General features: G+C 38.7%; 3 protein-coding genes and 4 non-coding genes across 7 annotated transcripts; 5 read left to right on the top strand and 2 right to left on the bottom strand.

Moving 5' to 3' along the window:
• The first annotated feature begins 1,615 nt into the window (after positions 1-1,615).
• LOC111798389 lies at positions 1,616-5,174 on the top strand. Its single transcript, XM_023681493.1, has 4 exons — positions 1,616-1,742; positions 2,602-3,822; positions 3,912-4,028; positions 4,125-5,174. The coding sequence occupies exons 2-4, from the start codon at positions 2,605-2,607 to the stop codon at positions 4,875-4,877; spliced, it is 2,088 nt and encodes a 695-aa protein (XP_023537261.1). The 5' UTR covers positions 1,616-1,742; positions 2,602-2,604; the 3' UTR covers positions 4,878-5,174.
• Positions 5,175-5,945: 771 nt separating this feature from the next.
• On the bottom strand, positions 5,946-8,130 carry LOC111798388 (myosin-7B-like). The gene has a single exon (XM_023681491.1). It carries the CDS (start codon positions 7,962-7,964, stop codon positions 6,168-6,170), a length of 1,797 nt encoding a protein of 598 aa, XP_023537259.1. The 5' UTR covers positions 7,965-8,130; the 3' UTR covers positions 5,946-6,167.
• A 1,737-nt stretch (positions 8,131-9,867) lies between these two features.
• On the bottom strand, positions 9,868-15,721 carry LOC111798935 (receptor-like cytosolic serine/threonine-protein kinase RBK2). The gene is made up of 9 exons (XM_023682290.1): positions 15,305-15,721; positions 13,518-13,627; positions 13,059-13,424; positions 12,709-12,960; positions 12,475-12,632; positions 10,639-10,718; positions 10,427-10,562; positions 10,194-10,343; positions 9,868-10,114 (listed from the first exon to the last, which is right to left on the bottom strand). Exons 1-9 carry the CDS (start codon positions 15,340-15,342, stop codon positions 9,947-9,949), a joined length of 1,458 nt encoding a protein of 485 aa, XP_023538058.1. The 5' UTR covers positions 15,343-15,721; the 3' UTR covers positions 9,868-9,946.
• A 4,333-nt stretch (positions 15,722-20,054) lies between these two features.
• On the top strand, positions 20,055-20,137 carry TRNAS-CGA. Its single transcript has one exon. It is a non-coding gene; the product is annotated as a tRNA-Ser (tRNA).
• A 94-nt stretch (positions 20,138-20,231) lies between these two features.
• On the top strand, positions 20,232-20,313 carry TRNAS-UGA. The gene has a single exon. It is a non-coding gene; the product is annotated as a tRNA-Ser (tRNA).
• Positions 20,314-20,729: 416 nt separating this feature from the next.
• On the top strand, positions 20,730-20,811 carry TRNAS-UGA. Its single transcript has one exon. It is a non-coding gene; the product is annotated as a tRNA-Ser (tRNA).
• A 473-nt stretch (positions 20,812-21,284) lies between these two features.
• TRNAS-UGA lies at positions 21,285-21,366 on the top strand. Its single transcript has one exon. It is a non-coding gene; the product is annotated as a tRNA-Ser (tRNA).
• The last annotated feature ends 2,099 nt before the right edge of the window (positions 21,367-23,465 follow it).

Genomic DNA, 23,465 nt, shown 5'->3' with positions numbered 1-23,465 from the left:
TTTGGGTTTTTTCTCTCGGTGATTCCTATGGATACCAAGATGGGGACTCTTTTTTTTTTTTTGTGCTATTATGAGGATGAAAGCATCAATGATTATCGCTTTCCCTTTAATCCTCATGAAAGAAGAAAAAAGGTAGTAGATATGACTCTTGGATTGGGAGGTTTCTCTGCCTCTAATGGACAGGGCTCAACAGTTCACATTATTGATTGGTTGCAATTCAAGACCTTTGGGTTTCAGGTTTCTTCTCTCGGTGATTCCTTGCAATTCAAGACCTTTGGGTTTCAGGTTTCTTCTCTCGGTGATTCCTATGGATACCAAGAAGGGGACTCTTTTTTGTGGTGTTATGAGGATGAAAGCATCAATGATTACCCCTTTCCTTTTGATCCTCGTGAAAGAAGAAAAAAGGCAGTAGAGATGACTTTTGGATTGGGAGGTTTAGCATATATATATATATCTATGTATGTATGTATGTATATATGCATATGTGTTTGTGTACATATGTGTATAATTATGTATATACATACACTAGGGGTGTTCATATGACCTGAAAACTTGATCTAATTGATTGGGAGTACGAGGAGGAGTTCAACAATTTTTGTCTCTTTGTAGGTTTTGATCCCTTGACGTTTGAGGAGGCAGAGGGTTGGAGCTCACATCACTTCCACAAGGCTCAAAATCCATCGGTCTTAAATGGGTGTATATAAGACGAAGAGAGATGCAAAAGGTGCAGTAGGGCGCTATAAAACAAAGTTGGTTGTGAAGGACTATAAACAAAAGCATGAGATTGACTACGACCAATTTGGACTACCAAACCCAACCGTAAGATTGAGTTCGGTTAGATTTTTTCGATTTGGGTTGGGTTGTCCAAAAATTTAGGTCAGTTTGAGGGTTGACAGTATTTTGGTCGGGTCAACTCGAACAATCTAAAAATCGTGTTACAACTCAACTCTATCCTACATTGAAGATTATTATAAAGGTTAAGAATATTAGATCTTTGTAACTGATATTAGTTGTAACTAAGGTCAGTGATACATAATGTTTAATATTTAAATTTTATAAGATTTTAGTTATTAGTGTAACATATACGGTAGATAATTAGTGTAATAGTGTAACATATATTGTAGATAAGTATTATTTTTCAAAATAATAATAATAAAAAAAAAAACTGACAAGACAACCTAATCTAGGGTTAGGTTGTGAACTCTCGACCCGATCCAAACTGACAATCTAATCTAGGGTTAGCTTGTGAACTTTCGACCCGATCCAAACTGACTACCTAATCTAGGGTTAGCTTGTGAACTCTATTTGGTTGCTTGAGTGACCAATTTCGGACCAAAGATTTTTTCAACCCAACTTGTGTATATCTTTAATTTATTGTTAATTCTTCTCGGGACAATTTAGTCTCTCTTAATTTTTTTATTTTATTTTTATGAATATTATTATTTAAAAAAAATAAAAAAATTATTTTTAAGATTTATTGAAATTACATACATTAAAATTTATAAAATTAAAATTAAATTAAAATAGAGAGACAAAAACAATATTTAATTTCATATTTATTGGAAAAATGGAAAATATTAACTGTAAAAATTCTCTTCCTCTTCTGTCACAGATTTTATCTTAATTATAAGAACAATCGAAGGAAAGCCAAAGCCCTATCTTTCTATATTGTTCATAGTTTCCAGATTATCGTTTTTACTGTTCTCTTTTCAAATCGCTCTCCATTTTCGTCGGCTTTCCAGGTAATCTCTACCTTCTTTTGTCTCGATCGACTACTTATTGTTCCAACTTTGATTGGTTACCGAGAGAGAGTAAGGGAACTGAGATGGAGTAGAAATTGCCTGATGTTTGGTGTTTTTGTTGCGGGAAATCGATAATGTATTTTGGTGTGAATGTTTTCTATTGGCGTGTTTCTTTGCACGCAACTTCTGGTTCGGAATTTTAGGGTTTTGTAATTGTATACCATTGATTTCTGTTAGAGATTCGTAATTTTGATTAGAACAAACTACTGTCGCTCGGTAAGTTAGGTCAATTACCTGTAGTTTTTCATGAGGAGGAGAGGGAATTTTTCCGTAGAAGAACAGTGAAGTTTTTCTGGAAATTTAGAGGTCTAAGTTATAGGTTTGGAGCTTAGTGCAGTTCTTTGAGAATTTTGATTAGTTTTTTTTTTTTTTTTTTTTTTTCTCTCATATGATTTTCCTTTATTCTTGATTTTAGTAATTGGAGTCCTCTTTTTGCTATTTGTATATCGTTTTGTTCTTCGCTCCTTTTTGTTGTTCTTGGCTTTTGCTTTTGTTTGATCTCTTTTCCATTAGAATTCATGTGTGAACATTGTTTTTGTTTGATCTATTTTCCTTTAGCATCTAAAATTTGCCTTCCTTTGATAAAAGCCAACCGGGACATTCACATTATTATTATTAAGAGAAGATGGAAGGCTCACCATTACTGGTGTTGTATCTGCATTACTGCACCCTTAATTTTGTATTGAAGACTCTGATCATTCGATTTTTGCATCTCCTTCTTACTTCATGTGACGAGTTTGAAAAAGGAATACGACGTGTTGCAATAGTTTTGACTCTGGCATTATGTGTATGTGAGTAGATCATGAAGCAAGATTCAAATATGGAGGCAGAGTCAACTCTGCCTGAATGCGAAGAGAAGGACGTAGGTAGTTCTGATGTACAGACGGACGAGGGAAATGTAGAAAATTTCTCAACAGAACATGAAGGTAAGAGAAAAGAAGCTCCTACAGAACAAGTTGATGACATGAAAGAAGATGCGACTGAAGTCGGTAACACGTCTGAAGCTGGAAAGTCTAATGAAAAGTGCATTGCAAAAGGGTCGCGTAAAAAGAAAACTGTAAAAGTTTTGAAGGTAAAGCGAAAAATTGTAAAGAAATCCCCTGCTAGCAATGCATTGAGGACCAAAAAGGCACAGGTTGAACAGGAAGATAACAAAAAGGAAAAGGAGGTTCCTGTAGCCCAAGAAGTGGGAGAAACTCCTGAAGCTCGGAATTCCAAAAAGGACGAAGAGGTTTCTGTCGACCAAGAAGCGGGAGAAACTCTTGAAGCTCCGATTTCCAACAAGGACGAAGAGGTTTCTGTAGACCAAGCAGTGGGAGAAACTCTTGAAGCTCAGAATTCCAATAAGGACAAAGAGGTTTCTGTTGACCAAGAAGTGGGAGAAACTCTTGAAGCTCAGAATCCCACTGAAAATTCCAGCAAACCAGAGTCAAAGACGAAGAAGATTACTAAAGCTTTGAAGGTGAAAAGAAAAATCGTAAAGAAATCTCGAGCGAGCAGCCAAATGAAGACTAATAAAAATGGGAAAGGTAATGAAAAGAACGTAGAAGATACCGTGAAGCCTGACGAAAAGGAAAATGCTAATGAAAGTATCTCAAAAGCGGAGCATATCGAGAAGGGTGAAGAGACATCTGCTAGCGATAGAAACAATTCCGAGTTCAAAAATAGCATCAAGGAACAGAACAATATTGAGAAGGTTGTCTCTTCAGATAAGAGATTAAAGAATCATAAAAGGAAAGAAAAGGATAGAACTCAAACAAATCGAATAGAAGATAAGAACGAAGAAAATCTCGGCGGATTGATTTTCATGTGCAGTGCGAAAACGAAGCCAGATTGTTTTCACTACAACGTAATGGGCGTTTCTGCTGGCAGAAAGGATACCGTCTTAGCAATCAAACCCGGGCTAAACCTATTCCTTTATGATTTTGATCTCAGGCTTCTGTATGGGATCTATAAGGCATCTTCTTCGGGTGGCATGAAACTCGAGCCAAAGGCTTTTAATGGAGCTTTCCCTGCTCAGGTTTCAGCTTCATTACTTATATAAACTATTCAGAAGATAGTCTTTTCATCTGATTATGATATTGTTTCAATTCCAAACTAAAATTTCAGGTACGATTCAATGTTTACAAGGATTGTTTTCCACTACCTGAGAGCATTTTCAAGAATGCCATCCAAGAGAATTATTTTGAGAAGCACAAGTTCAAAGTTGAACTCTCTGTTAAACAGGTGGATGTGTCAGGTTCTTACTGCTAGCTTGGCTTATTCATAGCACTGTTTTATTGTATTTTCCCTTTGATTACATTGTAGGATTTCGTATCTCAGGTTCGGAAGCTCTCAGCTCTTTTCCGTCCAGTAGGACTCCTCTCGAGTTCGCCTACTATTGGGTTCCTTCCAAAGGTGCCAATTAGGGATAGGAAAGTTCGTAGGAAAGTCGATGACACTCAGATTAGGAATTCTAAGTCCAAGGGTGATGCCAGGAATGATCAATCGTCATCTCAGGGACGGGACCGACACCGAGAAGAGGCACCTAGACATAGAGAGGAAGTTCCTCGCGAATTGTACGTAAGCGAAAAGGACTATCGAACTTATGGTCTTCAGGTAGAAAGAAGAAATTTAGATCCTGTGCCTTTGCCACGGCCTTATTTAGAAACATACCACAGAGATCATGATAGGGACTATCAACTAAGACATCTAGAGCAGCCACAGAGAGAAGTGGTTCGATCGGATCACGTACACTTTAACGGAAAAGATTATCCAGTTTACAGTATTGATTCTAGATCTCAAATATCACGGGCAATATCTGGTAGCGGTACGGAACGACTTGCCTACGATCCAATTTACACTCATCAATATGGTCTTTCATCGATCGTCCCGTATCTGCTTCCATCAAGGAGAGAGGAAGCTGCTGCTCCTCCAACGTATTCAAGAAGTTACGTCGCTGATACTGAGCCCATGAGTCATGCTGCTCGTGCTCTACCGTATTACAATCAGGTGCATCACGTAACTGTGGAGAACGATATAATGCCAGTTTCGTCGAGATACTCATTTCCTGGTCCATCGTTCTCATATCGCTAACTGTGATTACCATTTTTAAGGTTCGGATTGAGTTTCACTTGCAGACGTCGTCTCGAGTTCCATATGTAGCACAGGGACTTTAACTGAGTATCAAATTATTGAGTCTTAAGAGACTCTCTCTGTGCAGTTGGAGTTTATATTACCTTCATGTAATGGTAAATTATTATTACTTATATAATTTACTGCATACACACACAAACACATTATGCTTGTGGGAATAGTGAGGAAGATAACTTTTGAAATTTTACTTTCTAGTCCTTTTGTTTTTAGAAATTATTCAAAATGACTTATTTTGAAGGACTGTTTCACAAATGTTAATTTTTACGACACCGAAATTAATATAATTTAATGGGAGAGGTAGTAAATAGAAATTTCTTCCGTTGGTTAAACGAGGTTTGGGTCGAGGATTAAATTCTTGTCTCCGTCTCGCTTATATGTATATATGTATGTATATATATATATCACTTTATTTATTATTTCTTCCGTGTTCTCCCACCCCATAGACATCTCTACTAGAATAACTCCTGTGCTTATATGTATATATGTATGTATATATATATCACTTTATTTATTATTTCTTCCGTGTTCTCCCACCCCATAGACATCTCTACTAGAATAACTCCTGTTGTTATTATTGTCGTTATTATCGTCTAAAATTTACCTTGAAATGTAGGAAAAATGGCGCCTTTCACGAAGAGTTGGGAGTCATTGGAAAGTGGGAATGAATTTTCTAATGGATCCCATCTTCTCCTAGCGTTCTCATAAACAAGTTTTTGTTTAAGAAATTATTGCATCTATTAAAAGGAGTTTCCGCTCACCAAAAAAATACTCTTGTTTGCAGAAAAATACGCCTGTATTCATCGTGCTTCAAGGGAAACCATCATCGTTTAGGCTTTGTCCACCGAACCTAGCAAAGACGGTAAGGGGATCTACCATAATTTTAAAAAGTACGATCCTTTCTTTTTCGAAAATCAATTCTATAACTATTACAAAAAAAAAAAAAATCTACCGTTACATTGTAAATTTGATTTAAATATAAACCTTTCAAATCTTCAAGAACTCTAAATCTTAAAAGCATATTGAATTTTCAATATTGCTCATCTCCCATTTCCCCTATTGCATAAAAGAGTACTTCAAATGATACTAAAAGCTTTATACTATTATATCATCATATTAGTTCTCATTAAAACTACCAAATCAGCAATTCAACATTGATCCACCAGATGGTTAACCTACAAAACCACAGCCCCAGCCCCGGTCTCGGTCTCGGCCACGGCCACAGCCTCGGTCTCAGCCTCGGCCTTTGCTAAAATAAGCAGCAGACATAGCAGCCAAGATGGTCGTTGCAGCAGTAACCAACGTGAAGAAGCTCTTCTTCTTCCGTTCCTCCGCTCGGGCCGCCTCGAAACACTGCTTCATTTCTCCCATCTTTTTCTCCTTGTTCATGAAAGATGCTTTGATTGCATCCAAGTGTTCAACAAATGCCTTTGATTTCCCTTCCTCCTCATAACCATCACACACACTCAAACAAGTCTCCTTCAACAATGCCAAAGCCTTCTCTGAATCATCAACAGCTGATTTCACCTTCCCTTTCAGTTCATCGATCCTACTCTCCGCTTCTAGCAAGCTTTTCTCCATCCGATCCCTTTCCCCAACCAAGACCTCGATCCGCCTCTCCCTCTCCTTCGCTACATTCATCGACTCCACCCGTGCCGTCTTCGTTTTCTCAAGCTCAGCCATGGCTTCTTCAATCCTCCTCTCCTTGTCCTCGAGCAACAAACCAAGCTTATCCCTCTCTAACGAAACTCCGTTTAGAGCTTTTCGAAGACAACCCATTTCAGATAGCAACTCCTCATTTCTCGCTTTCTCGACACTTCTCGACTCAGTTAAAGAAGTCACAGCTTCTTTCAGTTTACTCGATTCTCTTTGCAAGTCCACAACAACATTCTCCACTTCCACTTTCGCCTCCTCCATTTCAGCTTTCTCGCGAGTGATTATCTCGATTGTGCGTCGTAAACTCAGAGCTTCCTGTTCAACTCGATTCAGATTCACATTAACCGAATCTCTCTGTTGACTTAACATCTCTACATCTTTCTCCTTCTTCTGTAACTCTTTCACGAAACCTTCAACCTCCAGTAACAAACCATTCTCTTTCTCCACAGCTTCTTCTATTCTCCTCACGAGCTCAGCAATTACCTTCCCATTCTCTTCCTTCTCCTGTTTGAGAGAGAAGGAACTCTCATTCAACTCAGCCACTTCCTTCCCTAACCTTTCAATCTCCACTTCCAAAGCTTTCTTTTCCTTCTCAACCTCTACTTTCTCCTTCGTTTTCGAATCGACCTTCCTCTCCAAATCTTCAATAACCCTACCGGATTCATCCAATAACCTCTTAACCAAGTCCTTCTCTTTTAAGAGGTTCCCATTCAAAATCTCACTCTCCATCTTTTCACCCGACAACTTCTTGCATTTCACCTTCAAATCATCTATCTCTTCCAAAGCCCTCCTCTCATTCTTCTCCATTTCAACCATTTTCCTTCTCAAATCCCCTGTTTCCTCAAACAATCCATCAAAATCAGCCTTAATCCCGTCCCTCTCACAACAAACCTTCATCCATTTCTCCCTCTCTTCCTCGACCTTCAAAACAAGCCCATTATTCTCACCTTTCAATCTCCCAATCTCCACATTCTTCACTCTCTCACTCTCAACTAACCTACAGATAACCCCACCCATTTCCTCCATTTGAGTCTGTAAATAAACATTAACAACATTTCTCTCTAATTCTAAGCCAGAAACACCATCACACGCCATACTTAACTCACACATTACCTGTTTCTTCTCATCAGCATTCTTCTTCAAGTCAAGCTCCAAACCCTCTTTAGCCTGAACCAGAGCTCCAAACTCCTTTCTCTTCTCGTGTGTCTCTTTCAAAAGGCGCTCGTTCAACGATTTCAAGCTCTGCAACTGAGACTTCTCCACCGATTCATCCACACCAGATTTGGGTTGTTGCTCTGAATCCCTGTTCTCCTCCTGATGATCCGTAACTTTCTTTGGCTCGTTCCCCGATCGCGTGGGCTTCTTCTTCGCCATTGTTCTGCGATTTTGAAAGGATTTTGAAAGGATTGCGGCTGGGTAAGATAGGGTTTTTGAATGGGGTTTTTAAGGGAGAGAAGAGGATAGGAAAACGGAGGGTTTTGGCTTTTCGGGAATTTCAAATTTGCTTTGTAGAAGTGAAGTGGAGACTCAGTCGGTGCGGCTTTTGTTAAGAACAGTTAATTTGAATTAGCCATTTGCCACGTGTCACTCTTTTATTGGACACTATATATATATATATATATATATATATTTTTTTTTGGAAATAAATATAGATATTGGAAATTTAAGAGTATTAATTAATATACCAAATACACACATTATCTCTATTTTATTTTATTAAAAAAAAAAAACTATATAATTTGTTATTTTTTTAATTATTTTTTAAAATAACCCTAAATTATAGAAAATATCATTGACTCCGACTAAAATTAAATTAGTACTTTCTTTTAAAAAAATATATATTCTTAAATTTTCAAAAATTTCATTAATACTCTAAATCTTTAAAAAAAAAAATTAAAATATTGTTCGAGAATCAAAATTTTCCCTTAAAATTTAGCAAAAAAACGATAAACGGTCAGCTATGCAAAGGGTTGACAAAAGAATCTTCTTAACTGATCACGATAAATACATTAATTTAAACTACAAAATGCCATCAGATGTCGAATTTGGATTCTAAATCGTAGTCCAAAGCCTCGAAGTTACAGATAATTAGGTAACGTGATCATATGTCGGAGGATGTAAGGGAATGTCGATGTCATCATGAGTGAATTTTATATTTGAAATATTGGACACGAGCGTTACCCTAATTCTACATATGTGTCAATTTTATATTAATAATATCAAACTGTTTGATAATTTTTTTTTTTTTTTTTTNACCAACCTAAACAAAATACTATTTATGGATTTTTTTTATTTGTTATTACTTTTAACATATAAGGTAAGTTTTTAAAAAAATAATAATAATAATTTTCAAAATTTTTTGTTTGAGTTTTGATTTTAGAACTCACATAGTGGTATCTGGACTTGTGACCTAAGTGAGCTATCCTGTTGCACATACGTGTGTTACAGTGTGGGCGAGTGTGCCAAGACGAGTGTCTCGTGCGACTTCCTTTGAAATGGGTTTTTCAATGACAGTATTGCACCCTAGCCCGCATGTTGGATGTTGCTACATACACTCGCTATCCGGCACGGTATCCCTAAATGACACGGCATGGGCACGAGAAGACTAATGCCTCGATACAACCCAGATGGATGAATGTTCGAGAAGTCTCAATGAGATGTGGCACCTTCGAAGATTTACGTTCACTCTAATTTAAAAAAATAATGAAATTTCTAAAGTCATGTATCGAAAAATAGGACACTGATCACCACTTTTAAACGTTGGCAATTTGATTCTTACATGGTTGAACTAAAAAAAAAAAGTTGTACTTTCGTCTCGAGTTTTTCTTATAAAATTTAGAATGTTCTGATTTCATTGATCACAAATCGAGAAAACAATCTTATCTACTTAAAAACTTGGTTTTATCGAAGTTTATCACTCTCGATAACAGACAAAGCGTAAATACAGAGCGTCTTAAAATTTCCATCTATCAATTACGAGCGTAGATACAGAGCGTCCTAAAATTTCCAAGAAAAAGAAGAAACGAGCTACCCTTCCTCTTTTTTTGACCTAATCCATCTCGAAAACGACGAAACATCTTTTCTTCCAAATTTGCTACGCTTTCTTTTTCTATGTTGTTTCGTCCACTCTCTATCAGCAACGTGGACATTCCGTTCACCCTCTAACAACAATGGTAGTTTAGAAACTTTTCAAAAAAATAAAGGGTATTAACGTAATTTTCAAAAGCTTAGCGGGGTTATCGGGTCGGGTCAAAGCTTAGGAGTATTTGAATCCTCATTGAAGAATGTAGTACAAATATAGGGATTAAGGGTCAAAGCTCATGTGTGAAAATTCCTTTAGGTGAAGGTGAATACTTTCAACACCCCAAAGCAAGCTGCCTGTGTTTTTTAAGATCCCTTAGGTATCTAGTCTGGTTGTATTCTTGTGCATCGAACAGCTCTTCCGAGTACGTTCGTTGCAGTGTCGCCCTTGTATTCTTTTCACACTCCGCTACGTATTTGTCGCCTCTTAGCAGGACGTAGACCTGTAATTAACCAGAGTGTTCCGTTCCGTTACGTGTTCAATGAAGAGAAGATGACATGTTGTAGTAGTTTCCTACTTGCCTGACTCATTCGAGGTCGGAGAATAGGAGACTGCTCGATGCACAAAGAAGCAGTCAAAATCACACGTTCCATCTCTTCGAGATCGTAGCTTTTACTAAGACAGGGATCGATGAGCTCCTCGTGATTGTTGCTATCTAGTAGAGGCTTTGCCTAAAATAAAGAAATTTTTTAATGGTGGTGTGTAGAATGAACTAGGCACCTGTAGAGTTCGTTCGTTCAAATGTTATCGTTACCCATAATACGAGGCTTTGACGTAATTCGTCCAAAGCTTGACGACCGGTTATGAGCTCCAACAACAGAACTCCGAAAGAATAAATATCAGTCTTCTCATCAACTATTCCATGCATGAAATATTCCGGAGCAAAGTATCTGCATTGAAGAGATGAGAAATGTAACGACCCAAAAACGAGTAACGTCGAGGAGAAAAATGTAGGCATTTACTGACCCGAACGTGCCCTCGAATTTTGACACGCTGTAGTGAGTCCACTGTTTGGGTAGCCACTTTGCAAGGCCAAAATCACAAATCTGCATAGATTCGAGTTTAGAAGGATCTCAATCATGTAATAAGATAGAATATAAATAAAGTTTTCCTCGACATTTTCCCGTAAAACGAAGAGTTCGATGAACCACGAAGGGCCAATATTTTTTTTCTTCCCTCTAGCTTTGTACAAGTGTTGACATAACTTCTCAACTAGTAGCGGTAGTATTAAAACAAAGAGGTCAAGCCCACCTCTAGTAGATATTGTCCGCTTTGAACCGTTACGAATTGCTGTCAGCCTCAGTTTTAAAACGCGTCCACTAGGGAGAGGTTTCCACACTTTTATAAGAAATACTCCGTTCCCCTCTCCAACCAACGTGGGATCTCACAATCCACCCCCTTGGGGGGCCAACATTCTGGCTGGCTGTGATGTCCCACGTTGGTTGAGGAGGAGAACAAAACACCCTTTATAAGGGTGTGGAAACTTTCCTATAGCAAACGCATTTTAAAGCCTTGAGGGGAAGACCAAAGAGAACAATATCTGCTAGTGGAGGATCTGGGTCGTTACAAATGGTATCAGAGCCAAACACCAAACGATGTGCTAGCCTTCTCACTGTTCCCCGAAGGGGGGTAGACACGAGGCGGTGTGCCAGTAAGGACGCTGGGCCGCAAACGGGGGGTGGATTTGGTGGCGGTCCCACATCGATTGGAGAAAGGAATGAGTGCCAGTGAGGACGCTGGGCCCGAAGGGGGGTGGATTGTGATGTCCCACGTTGGTTGAGGAGGGGAACAAAACACCTTTTATAAGGGCGTGGAAACCTTCCCCTAGCACACACGTTTTAAAGCCTTGAGGGGAAGCCCAAAGAGGACAATATCAGCTAGCGGTGGATCTTGGTCATTACACTGGCACATCGCTCGATGTCTAGCTCTGATACCATTTGTAACATCCTAAGTCCACCGCTAGCAGATATTGTCTTCTTTGGGCTTTTCCTTCCAGACTTCCCCTCAAGATTTTAAAACTCGTCCACTAGGGAGAGGTTTCCACACCCTTATAAGGAATGCTCTGTTCCCCTCTCCAATCGATATGGGATCTCACAATCCACCCCCCTTGAGGGCCCAATGTCCTCACTGGCAATACCGCTTGATGTCTAGTTCTGATACCATTTATAACAGCCTAAGTCCACTGCTAGTAGATATTGTCCTCTTTGGGCTTTTCCTTCCGAACTCCTCCTCAAGATTTTAAAACGCGTCCACTAGGGAGAGGTTTCCACACCCTTACAAGGAATGATTCATTCCCCTCTCCAACTGATGTGGGATCTCACAGTCCACCCCCTTGGGGGCCAACGTCCTCGCTGGCACATCATCCAGGGTCTGGCTTTGATACCATTTGTAACAGTCCAAGTCCATCATTAGTAGATATTGTCCTCTTTGGACTTTTCCTTCCGAACTTCCCCTCAAGGTTTTAAAACGCGTCCACTAGGGAAAGGTTTCGAATAAGGAATACTTCGTTTCCTTCTCCAACCGATGTGGGATCTCACAATCCACCCCCTTGGGGGCTAACGTCCTCATTGGCACACTGTCCGATGTCTGGCTTTGATACCATTTATAACATCCTAAGCCCACTGCTAGCAAATATTGTCCATTTTGACCCATTACAGATCAACATCAGCCTCACGATTTTAAAACACATCCGCTAGGGAGAGGTTTCAACACCCTTACGAGCAGTGCTTCGTTCCCCTCTCCAACCAACGTAGAATCAATAAAGATTCAATATGTAACTACTATTTAGAACATGAAAGCTACCTGAGGTTCGAAATCTTCCGTAAGCAAAACATTATCGGCCTTGATATCTCGATGAATGATACGCCTCTGACAATTATCATGGAGATACAAAAGACCATCGGCTATACCAAGAGCGATCTTGTATCGTTTACACCAGTCGAGTTTGCTTGCATTTCGACCTGGAATACGATGAACAAAGGGATGAACAAGAACTCTAAAAATCAAAGAACAATTCAATAAGGTTAAAGGAATCACCACGAAGAAAAGATCCTAAACTTCCATTTGGAGACAACTTGAAAACAAGGTGCATGCCTCCGTCTATGCTACAACCAATCAATTTAGCAGTGTTAGGATGATCAATATGAACAATGATGCCAAGCTCAGACAAGAAGCAAGCAGCTCTCTCATCTGTTGTTCCTTTAGTCAGCATCTTCACTGCTATCAGCTGCCCGTCTTGTAAACGCCCTTTATAAACCTCGGCGTAGCCGCCTTTCCCGATCATATTGTCTTAAAAAACGAACAAAAACAATCCATGAACTGATAAACTGAGCTGACATCAAAGTTAGAGTATAGAAGTATATGAATCATGATGAATAGCAACGAACCATGGCTAAACTTGTTGGTTGCGGTTTGGAGTTCGGGGAACGTAAAGTTTCTCAACGACGACTTGAACTTGAACAAGTCACTTAGCCCCGGATTCTCTCTCCTGGTCTTGCTCTCTCTTCTCGACATCTTCAGCACCCCAAGAGGAGGAAAAGAGGCTAAACGTCTGAATGATTTCTTCTTCCATGAACTAAAGAACTTTTTCCAGTGAGAAAGAGCTGTTGATTGTGAAGCTTGATTCTCTGATTCTTGGTTACTTTCATTCAACGAATCGGGATCGAATTCCGAACTTTGTAAGCTTGCTTCCAAAACGCCTCTAGGGGATAACACATCACGTTGCTCGATTTCGAAGTCGAAACACCTCAAGTCTATAGAACACGGCACGGGGAAAGCCAGAATTCATCAGGCTAAATGATGTTGTTATAGAAGTATACGAAACCGAAAAACGAACGAATAATCACCTCGAGCCGAAGCAGACGAGAAGATATTGCTTCGCATTTTATGCTTCCCATAAGTAGCCATGTAGCGGGGAGGCTTTTTTGCTACTTCTCCCAAACCCCTATCACTGTCCCTATAAACCAACAGAAGGTGTTAATGTTGCAAGAAGTTTTTAAAAGTCCCAATGGAAACGCTACGGATATTGAAATACGAAGAACGACTCTTTTACTTATTTCGACGAATCTGGCCCGCCCCAACTTTGACTAACTCGACATCAATGATTTTCGTTCAAGGCTAGAACGCAGAACCTTCAAGAACTCCCCTCCAAACATCCCGAAAGGAGTGATCATGATTATGACTGTGACCACATACTCGGTTTAGTATTGCTTTTGTGTTCTTGAATTTGAGGACTCTTTTACTTATTTCGACGAATATGGCCCTACCCCAACTTCGACTACCTCGACATCAGTTCTATGAGACATCAATGATTTTCGTTCAAGGCTAGAACCTAGAACCTTCGAGAACTCCCCTCTAAACATCCCAAAAGGAGTGATCATGATTATGACTAAGACCACAGACTCGTTGTAGTCTTGAATTTGAGGACTCTTTTACTTATTTCGACAAATATGGCCCCACCCCAACTTCGACTAGCTCGACATCAAATTCTACGAGACATCAAGGATTGTCGTTCACGGCTAGAACTCAGGACCTTCAAGAACTCCCCTCCAAACATCTCAAAAGGAGAGATTATGATTATGACTATGACTATGACCATAAACTCGGTTTAGTATTGCTTTTGTATTCTTGAATTTGAGCACTCTTTTACTTATTTCGACGAATCTAGCCCCACCCCAACTTCGACTACCTCGACATCAATTCTACGAGACATCAAGGATTTTCATTCAAGGTTAGAACCCAGAACCTTAAAGAGTTCCCCTCCAAACATCCCAAAAGGAGTGATTATGATTATGACTATGACCACCGACTCGGTTTAGTATTGCTTTTGCATTCTTGAATTTGAGGACTCTTTTACTTATTTCGACGAATATAGCCCCACCCCAACTTCGACTAGCTCGACATCAATTCTACGAGACATCAAGGATTTTCATTCAAGGCTAGAACTCAAAACCTTCAAGATTTCCCCTCCAAACATCCCAATAACCACAGACTCAGTCTAGTATTGCTTTCGTATTCTTGAATTTGAGGACTCTTTTACTTATTTCGACGAATCTAGCCCCACCCCAACTTCGACTACCTCGACATCAATTCTACGAGACATCAAGGATTGTCGTTCACAGCTAGAACTCAGAACCTTCAAGAACTCCCCTCCAAACATCCCAAAAGGAGTGATTACGATTATGACGACGACCACAGACTCAGTTTAGTATCGTTTTTGTGTTCTTGAATTTGAGGGACATCCCTTAGCGTTCTAACTATTTTAAGATGTTTTCTGAACATAATTGTTTCAAATTCAACTAATCATGCTTAACTTTTAACAGATACATCATTGAAAGAACATACCTCAACACACTCATTCTCAAATCTCAAGTGATCAAACAGATCATTACATTGTTCTCAGCTTCCTTCCTTATAAACAAACATGGGAATTCGGAAATCCCCAAAAGAACCAAACAAAAAACGAACAAAAAGAAACCAGACAGAGATCATGAATCAAAAAGGGGAAGCAACATTCCTCAAGAAATGATCAAAAAAACAAACACCCAGAAACCAAAATCCAAAAAAACAAATCCCCAAATCCCCAAATCATCAACAGAGCATAAGAACATCTGAAAATGAAACGGGCATATACCTTAGATCACAAGCTTTGCGAGTTGCATCATTCTCCATGGCGAAAACTCTGAAACAGAGAGAAACAGAGAGAAACAGAGACAAGAGATCTATAAAAAAAACACGACAGAAAAGGAAGGTCCAACTAGGGGATACCCTTCCGAAGAGTCTCCACTAAAGAAGGGTAAATTGTATTGGTGTATGAATGGACACAGAAACGCTCGATTGGGAGGTAAGAAGAAGGAAATGGGGGTATCATGGTGGGATGTTTAGAGAGGCCTAAAAATGGAGCAATGTGAATGGGGAATAGACTTTGATTTGATTAATTGTTTATCGTGTTCGAGGAAATGAGGTGCGTGAGTTTCGGCCATGGAGGTTCTCCGAAGAGGTAGATATGGTGAAATGGCCTGTAGAGCGACTTCTTCTCTCAAACCTTCAAAACGCGGCAGAGGAGAGAGAGAGAGAGAGAAATATCATTCAGGTTTTTAATTCAATAATTCTTTTAGATTAAAATTTTTTTATTATTTTTTTTTTTCGGATTCGTTCTACTCTCGGATTGATATCGTTTTCATCATCCGAACTTCTTCGGGACGTAACGTCCTTGCTGGCACACCACCCGGTGTCTACCTTCTTCAGGGTCTAACATTCTTGCTGGCGATGTGGGATATCATAATCTACCCTCATTCGGGACTCAGTGTCTTTGTTGACGATGTGGGATATCACAATTCACCCTCATTCGGGGTCAACGTCCTTGCTGGCAATGTGGGATATCACAATCCACCCTTATTCGGGACCTAGTGTCTTTGTTGGCAAGTTGAGATATCACAATCCACCCTCATTTGGGGCCTAGCGTCCTTGCTGGCAAGTTGAGATATCACAATCCACCCTCATTTGGGGCCTAGCGTCCTTGCTGGCAATGTGGGATATCACAATCCACCCTCATTCAGGACCTAGTGACCTTGCTAGCAAGGTGGGATATCACAATTCACCCTCATTCGGGGTCTAGCGTCCTTGTTGGCAATGTGGGATATTACAATCCACCCTCATTCGGGACCTAGCGTCCTTGTTGGCAAGGTCAGATATCACAATCCACCCTCATTCGGGGCCTAGCGTCCTTGCTGGCAATGAGGGATATCACAATCAACCCTCATTCGGGGCCTAGCGTCCTTGCTGGCAATGTGGGATATCACAATCCACCCTCATTCGAGACTTAGTGACCTTGCTAGCAAGGTGGGATATCACAATTCACTCTCATTCGGGGTCTATCGTCCTTACTGGCAATGTGGAATATCACAATTCACCCTCATTCAAGACCTAGCGACCTTGCTGGCAAGATGGGATATCACAATCTACCCTCATTCGGGGCCTAGCATCCTTGCTGGCAATGTGGAATATCACAATCCACCCTACTTCGGAGCCCGATGTCACAGTCATGCTTGTCCAAGGCATGTCACCCATGGGCGTATACCCATGACACATTGAAACCCTAAACCGCAATTGTGACACCCAGCGTCCTTGCTGGCGAGGTGGGATATCACAATCCACCCTTATTTGGGGCTCANTGCTGGCAATGTGGGATATCACAATCCACCCTCATTCGAGACTTAGTGACCTTGCTAGCAAGGTGGGATATCACAATTCACTCTCATTCGGGGTCTATCGTCCTTACTGGCAATGTGGAATATCACAATTCACCCTCATTCAAGACCTAGCGACCTTGCTGGCAAGATGGGATATCACAATCTACCCTCATTCGGGGCCTAGCATCCTTGCTGGCAATGTGGAATATCACAATCCACCCTACTTCGGAGCCCGATGTCACAGTCATGCTTGTCCAAGGCATGTCACCCATGGGCGTATACCCATGACACATTGAAACCCTAAACCGCAATTGTGACACCCAGCGTCCTTGCTGGCGAGGTGGGATATCACAATCCACCCTTATTTGGGGCTCAGGGTCCTTGCTGGCACACCACCCGGTGTCTACCTCCTTTGGGGCTCAGCGTCCTTGCTAGGTATAACTCCGATACCATTTGTAACAACTCAAGTCCACCGCTAGCATATATTGTCCTCTTTCGTCTTTCCCTCAAGATTTTTAAAACACGTCTACTAAGGAAAGGTTTCTACGTCCTTACAAAGAATATTTGGTTCTTCTTCTCCACTAAGATGTGGATCTCACATTTTGGTTTTAAATTCAATAAATACAAAAATGTATAAAATTATTTCAATTAATAATTATTTTTTTACTAAATACACATATTTATATTTATATNATTTTTTTACTAAATACACATATTTATATTTATATATAAATAATTAGTGATATTTTTTTAAAAAAAAATTATTTGATATAGAATTAATTTTAAAATTAGATCAAATAAATTTTTTTTATTTTATTATATTCTCACCTACAACACGTCATTAAACCAAGGGATAATTAAAATAATAATCGAAACGACTCGTGACGAGTACACAAATTTAAACTTTAAACCACGATAGAAAAGAAGCAGATGTCAATTACAGCTGAGCTACAGTAATTACCGACTTGTTCGTTCTCGAAAAAGGAGAAATTCGTAAAAAAAAAAAAAGCAATATATTTAGAAGGTAATTTAAAATGAAAATGAATGGTGAATAAAAAAAAAAAAGGGCTGATTTTGTTGCCAATTTTAAGGTTCCAATAAAAATAATATAATTAATTTAAGTCAATTTTGATACTCTTTTTTGGAATGTTATAAGTACCTAACAACTTACTATCATTATTATATATATATATATATATATATATATTCGGTACGAGTCGATTGGGGGTAATTTGGGAAGTTTCGGTTTATTTATATAAATGTGTGCGCAATGACTTAAAGCCAGTGAGGTAATGAATTTAATCTTCGTCGATAGATTAAGAGAAGTTGAATAATTTTTTTTACAGAAATTAATTAGATCGTGATCGTTGACTAATTAGTAATCGATCGTTTGTCGTTACGACAATCTCGATTCTTTTTTGGACGAATGTGCAAATGGTGAGATTGATCGAGTAGACTGGTTAAGGAGACAAACTTGAAATCTGTTGAGTATTACTCGTGTTATGCTTGCTTAATTTGATAGATCAAACTAAGTCCTCGTTTTATAAATGTCGATATGTTCGAGTGGTTACAGAGATTGTTGGATGTTTTTTTTTATGCTAGTGACTTATTTATTTGTTTATTTACTTAATTAAATATAATTAATTTATTTCATAAATTTTTTTTTTTTTATTAATGTCGATATGTTTGAGTGGTTAAAGAGACAGACTTGAAATCTGTTGCGTATTACCTGCATAGGTTTGAACCTTGACGTTTTTAAATAATACATGTCAAATTATGAGAGTTAGGCTTGCTCACTTAGAAAGATCGGACTGTGTCTTCATTTTATAAATGTTGATACGCCCGAGTGATTAAGGAGACAAACTCGAAATCTGTTGGGCATTGTTGGGTTCCAATCCTATTGTCGGAGCTTGAATTTTTTTATGATATGAACTAAATTTATAATTTAATCTTGTTGTATAAAAAAAATGTGGATATATTTTATTTACTTAATTAAATATAATTAATTTATTTAATAATAAAAAATATAATTTTTTTTTTTATCAATGTTGATATGTTCGGGTGGTTAAGGAAATAGACTTGAAATATATTGGGTATTATTTTGCGTACGTTCGAACCCTGTTGTTGACGTTATAATTTATTAGAAACTATCAAAGCAAAAAAAAACCGGATTGGTTGTAATTTTTCATAGAAAGGAGCCGGATTTAACCGCCTTTGAACATGAGTTGTAATTTTTCATAAGAAGGTCATTGTTGATATGTCTTAGTGGTTAGAAGACAAACTTGAAATATGTTAGGTTTTATCCGTGCAGGTTTGAACCCTGCTGTTGAATTTATAATTTATATTTATTAGAAACTACCAAAGTAGAACTAAGTCGTAATTTTACAACACGAGTAACTTTTATTAAAATTGACCGAATATTATTGTCAATATGTTTGAATGGTTAATGAGACAGACTTGAAATCGGTCTTCACCTGCGTAAGTTCGCGAACCCTACTGTCCCGTTTTAATTTATTAATTTTTCAACTCGAGTAATGTCCAAGTGGTTAAGGAAACGAACTTGGAATTTGTTAGGTTTCATGTTCGAACCCTATTGTCATCGTTTTCAGAATTGAGTTGTAATTTTTCAACTCGAGTAACTTTAATCTAAAATTGACCAAAAACCATTGTCGATATGTCCAAGTGGTTAGGGAGACAGATTTGAAATCTATTGGGTTTTATTCGTGCAGGTTCGAACCATGCGGTTGTCGTTTTAATTTACATTTATTAGAAACTATATCAAAGCAGAATTGAGTCGTTAATTTTCAACTCGAGTAACTTTTATCTAAAATTAACACAATATCATTGTCGATATGTCCGAGTGGTTAAGGAGACAGGCTTGAAATATGTTGGGATTCACCCGTGCAGGTTTGAACCTTGCTGTCGACGTTTTAATTCACTTTTATTAGAAAGCACAATTGAGTCGTTATTTTTAACTCGAGTAACTTTTATCTCAAATTGACAAAATATCAATGTTGATACGTCCGAGTGGTTAAGGAGACAGATTTGAAATCTGTTGGGTTCCACGTGTGCAGGTTCGAACCCTGCTGTCGATGTTTTATAATTTACTTTTATTAGAAACTATCTCAAAGCACAATTGAGTCGTTATTTTTAACTCGAGTAACTTTTATCTAAAATTGACCAAATATCATTGTCGATATGTCCGAGTGGTTAAGGAGACAGACTCGAAATCTGTTGGGTTTCTACTCGCGTAGGTTCGAACCCTGCTGTTGATGTTTTAATTTACATTTATTAGAAACCATAAAAGCAGAATTGAGTCATTAATTTTCAACTCGAGTAATTTTTATCTAAAATTGACCAAATATCATTGTCGATATGTCCGAGTGGTTAAGGAGACAGACTTGAAATCTGTTGGGTTTCACCCGCGCAGGTTCGAACCCTGCTGTCGACGTTTTAATTCTTTTTTATTTGAAACTATCAAAGCATAATTGAGTCGTTAATTTTCAACTCGAGTAACTTTTATCTAAAATTGACCAAATATCATTGTCGATATGTTCGAGTGGTTAAGGAGACGGACTTGAAATTTGTTGGGTTTCACCCGCGAAGGTTTGAACCCTACTGTCGACATCAGAATTGAGTTATTAATTTTCAACTCGAGTAATTTTTATCTAAAATTGACTAAATATCATTATCGATATGTCCGAGTGGTTAAGGAGACAGACTTAAAATTTGTTGGGTTTCACCCGCGCAGGTTTGAACTTTGTTGTCGACGTTTTAATTTACTTTTATTAGAAACTATCTCAAAGCACAATTGAGTCGTTGTTTTTAACTCGAGTAACTTTTATCTAAAATTGACCAAATATCATTGTCGATATGTCCGAGTGGTTAAGGAGACATACTTGAAATCTGTTGGGTTTCACCCGCGCAGGTTCGAACCCTGCTGTCGACGTTTTAATTTACTTTTATTAGAAACTATCTCAAAGCACAATTGAGTCGTTATTTTATACTCGAGTAAATTTTATCTAAAATTAACCAAATATCATTGTCGATATGTCTGAGTGGCTAAGGAGACAGACTTGATGAAATCTGTTGGGTTTCACCCGTGCAGATTCGAACATTGCTGTCGATGTTTTAATTCTTTTTTATTAGAAACTATCTCAAAGCACAATAAAGTTATTTTCAACTAAGTAACTTTGATCTAAAATTAACCAAATATCATTGTCGATATGTCTGAGTGGTTAAGGAGACAGACTCGAAATTTGTTGGGTTTCACCCACACAGGTTTTGTTGGGTTTCACCCACACAGGTTCAAAACCTGTTGTCGACGTTTTAATTTACTTTTATTAGAAATTATCTCAAAGCACAATTGAGTCGTTATTTTTAACTCGAGTAACTTTTATCTAAAATTGATCAAATATCATTGTCGATATGTCCGAGTGGTTAAGGAGACAGACTTGAAATCTGTTTGGTTTCACCCGCGCAGGTTCGAACCCTATTTTCGACGTTTTAATATTTACTTTTATTAAAAACTATCTCAAAGCACAATTCAGTCGTTAATTTTCAACTCGATTAACTTTTATCTTAAATTGACCAAATATCATTGTTGATATGTCCGAGTTGTTAAGGAGATAGACTTGAAATCTGTTGGGTTTCACGTTTGAACCGTGCTGTCGACGTTTTAATTCTTTTTTATTAGAAACTATCAAAGCATAATTGAGTCGTTAATTTTCAACTCGAGTAACTTTTATCTAAAATTGACCAATGTTAGAAATTATCTCAAAGCACAATTGACTCGAGTAACTTTTATCTAAAATTGACCAAATATCATTGTCGATATGTCCTGGTGGTTAGAGAGACAGACTTGAAACTTGAAATCTGTTGAGTTACACCCGTTTATTAGAAATTATTAGAAATTATTAGAAACTACCCTAATTTTTGGTTAGTAGTAGTTAATTAATACATCACCTGCCTCAATGCTTAACTACCAATCGACGTTCTAAAGTTCTAGGTCCTAAAGTTCTAGGTCTTATATCTCTCCACGACGTTCTAAAGTTCTAGGTCTTATATCTCTCCACACATTCTCCTCATTCGTTACGAGAGGCTAGCTTCCACATCTCTCTACCGCTCTTCTTTCTTCTAGACGAAACCTCTCGTCTCAAATCAAGTGTATTGTTTAGTGTCTGATCGCTCTAAAACTTCACGAGAATCTCTCGATCGTGATCGAGGTGATTCTCGACCGTTTGTCGTTTATCACCTCGATCAGTGGTACAAAGCCTTCTCAAAAAGGCTCTTTTCTACTCAAAAAGGCTCTTTTCTACTCTTCATTCATGATAGGTTATTATTATAAAACTAAGAATATATATATATATATATATATATATATATTAAAGTTTTATTTTTTAAATAAATAATAATAATAATAATAATAATAAATAACATAAAATAACTTAAAATGCAAGTGGATTTTTTTCCTTGGAAATTGCATTCCAGAATATTCCATTTCAAAAATTACTTTTTTTTTTTAAATAAATAAATAAATTGACACTCCCCATAAATTCAAATAATAATAATAATAATTATCTCAATTTTATGCACACCCACCGCTTCATTAAATTCTACCGACTGAATTTTAATAAAATAAAAAATAAAAAATAAATAAAAATCTTAACTCGTTGTCACGCAGTGCTGCCTCCACACATCCAAATTCCGGTGGTGGTGGCCACGGTGGTGCTCACGGCGGCGCTGGTGGTTCACCACCTCAACACACCGCCGGAATTCCACCTGCCCTTCTTTCACAAACCCATCTTCTTCTACCTCTTCCTCTTCAATCCTATCCTCCTCTTCCTCGTCCTCATCCTTAATAAGATGCAATCTCAACCGTCCATCTTCGCGACACGCGCGAAGAATCTCCGTCCGTTCGATCTTCACCTCAGTCAGCTCCAACCTCCCATCCTTCCTAACCGACCGGAGATAAAAATTCGGATGACCATGTTGATTCAACGACGTCAACGGCGGCGGAAACCTCCTCACCACCACCCTCCTCCGCCGCACCCGAACCGTACACCCACCACCACTATCTCCCCCATTTTCCACACCCATCATCTCATCATTAACCAATCGTTCATCGGAGCTTTCAAATCCAAGGCTCTCGGTACACGACATCAACCCATCAACGCCACCGCCAACGGCGTCGAGGAAACCAACTCCGCCGGGATCCTGCCGGGGGGTCGCCGGCGAGGAACAGAGAGGCTTCAAAACAGAGGAGGATTCGAGAATATTGGGGGATTTTAATTGGGTGAGATTGTTGTCGGAAATCAAACCCAAGCCGAGAAGGGGGTGTTCGGCGGCGGCGTCGGCGTCGGCCACGGCGGCGGAGGGGGCGGATTTGGGAGAGAAGGTGTCGGCGAAGGACATGAAAGAGTAGAGGCTTTTTCTGTACAAATTGATCATAATTTGGGTGTGTTTTTGTGTTTGGATTGGGGAAATAATGAAGGAGGTGAGGAGAAGAAGGTATTAATAATGGCGAGGGCGTTATGGGATATGGTGAAGAGAGTGCCAACGGGGTGAGGAAAGGGTGCCGGGTCCCACGAGAGATGCCTAAAC

Source organism: Cucurbita pepo, chromosome LG07, assembly GCF_002806865.2.
Source record: "Cucurbita pepo subsp. pepo cultivar mu-cu-16 chromosome LG07, ASM280686v2, whole genome shotgun sequence".
Classification (NCBI taxonomy): domain Eukaryota; kingdom Viridiplantae; phylum Streptophyta; class Magnoliopsida; order Cucurbitales; family Cucurbitaceae; genus Cucurbita; species Cucurbita pepo.
This window is presented reverse-complemented; position numbering and strand designations above follow the sequence as displayed.

Coding starts and splice junctions, on each gene's coding strand:
- LOC111798389 (XM_023681493.1), top strand. CDS start 2,605: ATGAAGCAAGATTCAAATATGGAGGCAGAGTCAACTCTGCCTGAATGC. Junction 3,823..3,911: donor ATGGAGCTTTCCCTGCTCAG/GTTTCAGCTTCA, acceptor CTAAAATTTCAG/GTACGATTCAATGTTTACAA. Junction 4,029..4,124: donor TTGAACTCTCTGTTAAACAG/GTGGATGTGTCA, acceptor TTCGTATCTCAG/GTTCGGAAGCTCTCAGCTCT.
- LOC111798388 (XM_023681491.1), bottom strand. CDS start 7,964: ATGGCGAAGAAGAAGCCCACGCGATCGGGGAACGAGCCAAAGAAAGTT.
- LOC111798935 (XM_023682290.1), bottom strand. CDS start 15,342: ATGGAGAATGATGCAACTCGCAAAGCTTGTGATCTAAG. Junction 13,425..13,517: donor CTCGTCTGCTTCGGCTCGAG/GTGATTATTCGT, acceptor CGTGTTCTATAG/ACTTGAGGTGTTTCGACTTC. Junction 12,961..13,058: donor AACCAACAAGTTTAGCCATG/GTTCGTTGCTAT, acceptor TCGTTTTTTAAG/ACAATATGATCGGGAAAGGC.